General features: G+C 60.3%; 1 protein-coding gene across 12 annotated transcripts; it reads left to right on the top strand.

Moving 5' to 3' along the window:
- The first annotated feature begins 663 nt into the window (after window positions 1–663).
- On the top strand, window positions 664–8,147 carry MIIP (migration and invasion inhibitory protein). Of its 12 annotated transcripts, none has more exons than XM_084872045.1 (10): window positions 664–747; window positions 2,627–2,837; window positions 3,132–3,374; window positions 3,791–3,875; window positions 5,280–5,388; window positions 5,471–5,523; window positions 6,248–6,377; window positions 6,541–6,637; window positions 7,428–7,559; window positions 7,834–8,147. In XM_084872045.1, the coding sequence occupies exons 2-10, from the start codon at window positions 2,715–2,717 to the stop codon at window positions 8,071–8,073; spliced, it is 1,212 nt and encodes a 403-aa protein (XP_084728171.1). In that variant the 5' UTR covers window positions 664–747; window positions 2,627–2,714; the 3' UTR covers window positions 8,074–8,147. The 12 variants fall into 12 exon arrangements, with proteins under 12 accessions (XP_084728171.1, XP_084728179.1, XP_084728177.1 ...); XM_084872053.1 differs by having other exon boundaries at window positions 671–747; window positions 5,471–5,529; XM_084872051.1 differs by having other exon boundaries at window positions 671–747; window positions 3,078–3,374.
- Window positions 8,148–8,387: the final 240 nt, after the last annotated feature.

The following is an 8,387-nucleotide window of genomic DNA, read 5'->3' as shown; positions in this document are numbered from 1 at the left end:
GGGACGTGCAAGAGGCAGCCGATCAATGATTGATTATTATCATTGATGTTTCTATCTCTGTCTCTCTCCCTATCCCTTCCTCTCTGAAATCAATAAAAAATGTATTTGAAAGAAAAAGTATGAAAGAGCTCTAGCTGGTTTGGCTCAGTGACTAGAGTGTCAGCCTGAGGACTGACGGGTCCCAGGTTCTATTCTGGTCAAGGGCACATGCCTGGGTTGCAGGCTCAATCCCCAGTAAGGGGCGTGCAGGAGGCAGCCGATCAATGATCCTCTCTCATCATTGATGCTTCTCTCTCTCCTTCCCCCTTCCTCTGTGAAATAAATAAAAACACATTTAAAAAAAGAAAAAGTATGAAAGAATTATTCGCCAGCCGCCAATCACATTCGCCCAGGTTAAAGCCCCACAGCTGCTTCCCACAGCTTAGGAGCAGCCTCGGGGCAGCCTCTGAACCTGCCTGCGCCAAACTCGGGCCTGGGATCAGCCAGCCTCCCAGAAGCCCGCCCCATTCCGAACACCCTGACCTCGGGAATTGACCAATCGGCTGTTGAAAAACTCTGTTAGTCCCGCCCAAATATTGAAACTGTCGCTTCTGAACGCGGAGTTACGTTCCCAGGCGCGTCTGGGCCACCTGGCCAATCAGGGCGGCCTTTTGGGTCCCGCCCACGTGACGTCACGTAGGGTGCACGGGGCGGATCTTCTTCCGGCACAGGCGGCGTCCGGCGGCGCGGATCCGTGGCTTCCGGGCTGTGAGTGCAGAGCGGCTAGGCCGGGGATGGGGTGGGGGTGGGGGCGGGGGAGAGGTCTCGGTTGGAGGCCCCGCGTGTGCCCTCGCGGGGTTCGGGGCGCGATGGGAAAGATGAGTTTCCCTGTAAGTGCTAAGGTAGGTAGGCTGAGTCTCCCTTTCCCGGGGTCCCGCCCCGACGTCCCCCCCGCTTTTGCTACCCATCTCTCTTTCGAACTTTGCCTTCCTTTTGCATTTGCGCAGCTTTTAGCTTTTCTTTTCTTCCCACCAATTTTAAAAAATGTTCCTTATTTTAAAAAAAAATTCTTTATTGTTAGCTTTTAGCTTTTCAAATCGGGCCTGAAGCCCGAAGGAGGGCGTTGCAGGCTGTTCTCTTTTGTTATTATTATTTTTGGAGAGTAGAAGGGAGGGGGAGAGACAGAGAAACATCCATGTGAGAGTAACATATCAATTGCTTGCCTCTCCCACGCACCCCAACCAGGCCTGGGGATCGAGCCTGCAATGGAGGTATGTGCCCTTGACCGGAATCAAACCTGGACCCTTCAGTCCCCAGGCCGATATTCTTTCTATCCATTGAGCCAAACCGGCTAGGCCCTAGGGAAATCTGACCAGATGAGGGCGGGCTCCGGGACTTCCGGTCCCACGGATCTGGCTGTTTGCTGCGCTTGCATAGGAGAGTCCCTGCGGGGCGTGTGAGGGGTAGGGTGTCCAGTGTAAGTCTGGCTTCTCCCTGCTTTAGGGCACTGAGGAGGCCCCATCCCCACCCCGGTGTGGGCGGTCCACGGGCGAGGAGTGTGGGTGGGGCAGAGTTTCTGAGGTGCCTGTCAGACGACCCAGGGTTGAACAGGGATAGTGTGTGTTGAGAGAGACTTTCTGTTCCGGGGAGTCCGGCCTTGGGGACCTGCGGGAAGTGGGGAGCCCCTTCCCCTAGCCTGCAGAAACTCCTTCCAGAGGCATCGGTGTTTCCCTGAGCCTGGGTCCCTGGGGAAGGTGGGGGGCGGGGGCCAAAGGCGGGGAATAGGAGGCAGCTTTTCAGGCCCCTCTCCACACTCCTGGGGAAAGGTGACTGTGGATCCTGGAGCTAGATTTAGGTTCAAATACTGATTTTGCCACTTACTGGCTGTGTGATTCGGGGCAAGTTGCTAAACTTCTCTGAACGTTAGCTTCTTCATTTGTAAAAAAGAAAAGGAAGCAGGAAGGATGGGCAGGAGAGAGGAGAGTCCCTGCAGGAGCCTGGGATGTGTTGGATTCACAAGTTATAATGCCTTACATTTGTGGAATTGCCCTCATTGTTTTCTGTAAGTCAAACTGGTCTACTGTCTTAGTTCAAGCCGTTCAAGAGCGATTGTTCGCTTTGGGCTTTTAAAAAAACACACTGACCAGAGGAATAATAACGGACATTTATTGCATACGTGCTGTGTGCCAGGACCTGTATCAAGATGTAACATGCAGCCCTAACCGGTTTGGCTCAGTGGATAGAGCGTCGGCCTGCGGACTGAAGGGTCCCCGGTTCGACTGTGGTCAGGGGCATGTACCTTGGTTGTGGGCACATCCCCCGTAGGGGATGTGCAGGAGGCAGCTGGCCGATGTTTCTCTTGATCGATGTTTCTAACTCTCTATCCCTCTCTCTTCCTCTCTGTAAAAAGTCAATAAAATATATTAAAAACAAACAAACATGTAACATGCATTACCTCACTTAATCCTTATGAGGTAGATACTGTTATGATCTCATTTGGCAGATGAAGAAACGGAGGCAGAGGAAGGTTAACTTATTTGTCTGAGGCTGCACGGTTGGGGAGTGTCAAAGTGGAAGGATTGGGACCCAGGCCTCTGACTCCACCGGGCAGCCTCCTCAGCCCTGTGTCCTGCTGTCTTGGCTGCAGGTAGCAGAGCTGGGTCTGGAACTCGGCCCTGAGGGCTCTGCAGCCGGGAGACGGCGACATCTGACATCGCTGTGGGAAGCCAGACGCTATGCCCGGGACGGTGCAGACCAAGGACCTGACGCAGCTGCGGCAGCTCAACCTGGAGCTGCTGAGGCAGCTGTGGGCCAGGCAGGATGCCGTGCGGCGGTCGGTGGCCAAGGCGGCCTCAGAGGTGGGTGCTCACCTTGGGAACTCCCAGAGGATGGGGCGGGGGGCGTGCTACTGACCCTAGGCCAGAACCCAGGCCTCCAGGGTTGTCCTGTGCAGCGTGCCCATTGCTGATGAGAAAACTGAGGCCCAGCAAGGGGAGGGACTGGACTGGGCAGCAGAGGCTGGAGCAGGAACTCGGGCCTTTATGCCTAGTGCATGCCAGCCTGGGAGGTGGCTGGGTGACCTGGCCTCTCTCTTCTAGTCAAACGCGGACGCCAGCAGCAGCTGTGACTCAGAGATGTCATTGTCCCAAAAGATGCCTTCAGCGGCCCAGAGAACCTCCTCCCCACGGGATGCCAGTGAAGGTGACTCCTGCGACATGTCCTCTCTTGGAGGGACCAGCTCGGGGGTGACCTCCCTCCCACCTGCCAAGGAGCCCCTGAGGCCCTGCGGGGCACCGCTGCTGGCCACCCCAGACTCGGATGACTCGGAGCGATTCACAGAGCCGGAGGCATGGGCCCCGAGGTCCCGCCGGGGTCAACAGAGAAAGCTGCCCAAGGTAACGTGGGAGAGAGGGGCATCCACCGGTGGGCGGTCCCTTGAACCTCAGTTTCCCTGTCTGACAACTGCACTCGTGGGCAGCCTCCTGTGCGAGGTGAGAGGCTGTCCAGGAGATGCCACAAGTTGTATCCAGCTCAGCCTCAGTGCTGGGTAAGTGGTGGTGGTTAGTTCCTCAGATGGCACTTTGGGAAGGAGGCGAGGAACCCCATTCTACAGATGGCAAGACCGAGGCTGAGGCCACACTTATTCAGAGTCACGGACCAAACACGTTATCTATCAATAAAAAGAGCCCTCAGCTAAGCCTTGGGGCCCACATCAGCGTGGAAGTTAAGACACAACCCCTTTGCTTCCCCTAAGCTGGGGCCTCCTTCGGGCCTGTCCTGCTGGTCTAACCCTGTGTCTTTGCCTTGTCAGCTGAGTGTGACCTTCAACGAGGAATCTCCAGTGCCCGAGAGGAGCTGGCGCCTCAGACCCTACCTGGGCTATGACTGGATTGCAGGTGTGGCCCGCCCCATGCACACACCTTACCTGGGAGGGGGCTGGGGGAGGAGGCCCCAGCTTGCCTGCACCCCTGCCTGAGCCCCCACCCTGTGCTGCCTAGCGGGTCTGAATGTCCCACCCTTGGTGGTGAGCACCTTCTGTCAGCTCCTGGTACAGGGACAGGCACAGAGGCGGTGGTTGAGTGCTGGCCTGGACTCCCCTGTCTTTATGTCTGGCCCACCCCCTCCTCTGAGTTCTAGACTTCTGTATCTGGCTGTCTTCTCTGTATGGCACATGCAGTGTCTTAGATTGCTTTCATGTCCAGAATCAAGGCGATGGTTTTCTTCCCACTTGCAGTCTTTCCTGTCTTTGCAAATGGCAGCTCTAAGCGCCTAATTATTGGTCAGGTCCTAACCTTGGGATCGACCTTGATTCCCATGCCTCCTTTTCACACACTCCTCTCCCAGCCCACCGGCACATCCTGGTAGCCCTGCCTTCAGCGTATTGCTAGCATCTGACCACTTCTCTCCGCCAGGATGCCCGTGGTCACTTCAGACCGGGGCCCCTGTCTCCCACCTCACAGCAGCCAGAGGGTAAACACACATGCCGATCTGAGTATGCCACTCCTGGTCCCCAGCCCTCGGCGGGCTTCCCAGCCTCATCTCCTCCACTCTCATCCCTTACTGCCCTCTAGCCACCTGGCTGTTCCTCACTTACACCTCTGCCCCAGGGCCTTTGCACTTGCTCTTCTTCCTGAGATGGCCACGCGGCTCCCTCCCCCCTTCCAGCTGTCACCTCCTCAGAGAGGCCTCCCCTGGCACCCCTGCCCTAACCAGCTGGGCTCCCTGGTTCTGCTCTCCTCTTCCTGGCACACGTTCCCCCTCAGTGTTGGACCGCATGCTTCTTAGGTGGCCAATTTGTTGCCGCCATATTAGTGAGGGAGGGCGGGAGCTTGTCTAGGTCACTGCTCTCTCCCCAGCGCTTAAACGGCGTCTGGCCCATGGCAGGGGTCTGTAACACTGTTTGCTTAGACCACATGTGTCAAACACAAGGCCCTCGGGCCAAATCCAGCCCCCCAGGCCTTGCAATGTGGTCCGCACCGCGCTGTCATCACTGCACTCCGCTGTCAGTTTATGACATTGTCAGTTTATGACTGTTCAGTAAACCATTCGGCCCGCGATTTAGGCTGGATTTTAGATTTTGGCCCCTTCTCTGATTGAGTTCGACACCCCTAGCTTAGACGGTTGGATATGCCTCAGGGTGGGTGGACACCCACAAAACCAACAGGCACCGTGAGTGGAGGGTCCCTTCAGGTCTGTGAGGCCCGGTGGGGACAAAGCAGGCGGGCTGGGAGCCGGCACTGAGTGTCCTCTGAGCCTTGGCCAGCGGCCGCCCAGCAGCCCCCGTGCTCTGCCCGCTTCAGGGTCCCTGGACAACCGCTCGCCCATCAGCAGCAAGCCCGAGGCCTTCTTCTCGGAGCTGCAGGCGTTCCGGGAGACCAACAAGGAGGAGTGTATCCACAGGGAGCCCGAGTGAGTAGGGGCAGGCCAGCGGTGGGCAGGCGGCACAGGGACCCTCCCTGTCGCTGGCCTGTTCACCCTCTCGCGCTCCTAGACCCCAGCTCCCAGGCCGGCGGGAGAGCGACAGCGGCCGGGAGGACCACGAATGTGAGTGTAAGCCCTGCGGGCCGCCCCGGAGCCCGGCCGAGGTCGGGGAGGCCTGGGGAGGCGGCTGGGCGTTGGGGATCAGGGAGGGGAGGCCTGGTGTCTGGACAGGGCAGAGCAGGCCCTGGGGGGAGGGGAGGGAGCCGAGGCCCGGCCTCCTGGGGATGAGGGTCAGCCTGTGTCACTCTGCCTCCCGCTCCCCCGCAGCCTTCGTTTGCTTCTCAGCTGCCCCATTTCCTGTGTGCTCCCTCTCCCACGCCCTCCTCTCTCCATACGTGTTGCCTGTGGGGGGAGGGTCCCGGCTCAGTCATAGCACATAAGTCTGCTGTGAGTTGCATGTGTAGCGCACACTGTGCATATGTGTGTAAGGGATGTTCATGTGAACAGGACTCTGTGTGCACCCTGTGTGTGTGTGATTACAAATATAAGCACGTGCATGTGTCCACAAATGTGACTAAAGCCATGCTTTGTGTTTGCACACGTGACATTTCCACATGCAAAGGTGCCGGCCAGTGTGCATTTGTGTGCACATGTGTGTCCAGCTTGAGGAAGTGGTGCTCCGTGTGTTGTGTGTGAGCATAAGTCTGCGTGCATGCTCTGTGTGTGTGCACGTGTACAGGTGAGTGTGAGAGGGCGGTTGGCAGGGTTGGCGGGCCTGTGTGGTTGGGGCAGCAAGGGGCCCGGGATTAGGCTTCCGGCTGAGGCACCTGCTTCTGTGGGCCTCCAGGCGTGTACTGTTACCGTGTCAACCGGCGTCTGTTCCTGGTGCCCTCGGACCCCGGCGCCCCCTGCCGCCTGTGCAGGACACCCCGGGACCAGCGGGGCCCTAAGACGCTGGCAGACCCAGCGCAGGTCCGGTGAGTGACCAGAGCAGGGCACCTGGGGGCAGCGGCAGCTGAGGAGGGAGTCAGAGCCTGGAGCCCCCGTTGTGAGGGGCGGGAAGATGGACCTGGGGCTGTGACCCCACAGCAGCCAGGAAACCTCTGCGCCAATGCCCCCACTGTTACCCCCCCACCCCAGGGTGAGCATCCCACAGTCCGTCCTGGACCCGCCCCACCGCTACCGCATCCACCGGCGGAAGAGCTTCGACGCCTCCGACACGCTGGCCCTGCCCCGGGTGAGCGGCCACGGGGAGACTGGATGGGGGGGAGGCGGGGCTGGCCCAGGGCCCCAGATGGAGCCTGAGGCCCAGAGAGGGCCAGGGACTGTGCCAAGGCCACCCAGCGAGGCTGAGCACCTGGACCAGGCCACTTCCATCACTGTGCTCTGCTTATTCCGGGGTGCGGGGCACCCACCCACACCCTGGCATCCAGGAGTGTCTGCCACACGCTGGTGTGAATGGGCCGTGCACTAAGCTCTCGTGTGGGTGCGCAGTGCTGAGGAGCATCGTCTCACGGAGCCCCACGCAGCCGGGAGCACAGGCTCTGCCGCCGCCCTCTGTAGAGGAGCACCCCGAGGCAGGGGGCGGAGGCTGGCCGAGGGCAGCAGGTGGAAGATTGGAACCCGAGCCCTTGTGCTTCCATAGTGCATCCCATAACGTGTCTCCCGTGTCGGGGACCCCCGTCACTCCTGGGGGAGCTGGGCCTGGGGGAAGAGAAGGGATGCCAAGGAGAGTCGGTTTGCACATCTGTAAAACGGGCACAGCGCACTGTCCTCAGGCTGGTGTGGTGAGGTGGGGCGTTCAGTGAATCGGTACCAGTCCGTGGGTGGGGCAGAGCCCAGCGCACAGGAAGTGCTCCGTCAGTGTCCGCAGCCTTCCCTCCTCCCACTGGTCTGGGTCAGGGCCTGGGCCAACAGGGTCAGGAAAAGGGAGGCCTAGTGGGTAGACACAGCCCCTGCCCTGGGGGAGCCTCCGTCTCCAGGGGATACCATGACTGTTTGAGGCCTTGACCCCTTTTCCTCCACAGCACTGTCTGCTGGGCTGGGATATCCTCCCTCCGAAGTCCGAGAACAGCTCCGGCCCCCAGAGCCTGGATCTCTGGTCCTGTGTCACCGCCAAGGCCCAGCACTGGCAGCGGTCCGCCGGCTCTCCCCACCCGGTATGGTGTGGGGCCCCTGGGAGGGGCGGGTGCCTGGAGGGGGCCTGGGGACTGCGGGGTTGGGGGTCTCCCTGGGGGCAGGATTGGGGGTCTCCCTGCAGGGGCCCATCTCCTGGCCCTGACCCAAGGCACCCTCCAGGATCCAGCACTCCCCGCGGGCTGCCCCATCCCTCCCAAGGTGACCCCGACTCTGAGATCCTGAAGGGGATGAGGCTGGAACTGGGGTGACCTGCTGCCAAAGTAGCCCTCTGACACCACCTTACCCACCACCCAGGCCCAGCCAGCGCGGGTCCCGTCCCCCACCCCGATCTGGTCCGAAGCCCAGGCGCCCCAGCCCCGCCCGCGCACCCTGGAGGACAACCTGAGGGCTGGCCACTTGGAGGACATCGCCTCCGGCCTCTTCCCTCGGGCAGGAGCGCTGGCCCCAGCCAGAGGTGGACTCAGGCCCCGCCCTCCCCGGTGGGGCCGCTGGGTGGGCCCAGGCCTGTCTCCCTCCTGGGCCCAGAAGGGGTGACGGTGGGAGGTCAGGGCGTTCTGTCCGCTGTGTTTGGAAATAAAGCCCGGGCTGTCGGCACCTCCAGGTTCCCACGTGTGTCGGGTCTGTCCTGTGATGCCCTCCGTGCCCGGGAGGTGCCCTGGCCTCCGCCTGCCCCCTCGCCTGGGAGACACTTCCCACAGTCTGTGCCCTGTGCAGCTCCCAACTCTGGGGCGGGGCCTTCTAGGTGGGTGAGGGCTCCCAAGATAGGCTGGGGTCAAGGTCAGTTTAAAAACCATCTCAGCCAGGAGCTCGGGTCTCGGGCTGTCCCTGAAGAAGAAGCTGAAGTTGTG

This window comes from Pipistrellus hanaki (assembly GCF_964339955.1).
Source record: "Pipistrellus hanaki genome assembly, chromosome: 2".
NCBI lineage: Eukaryota > Metazoa > Chordata > Mammalia > Chiroptera > Vespertilionidae > Pipistrellus > Pipistrellus hanaki.
The sequence above is the reverse complement of the archived record's forward strand: the minus strand, read 5'-3'. Positions and strand labels throughout refer to the sequence as shown.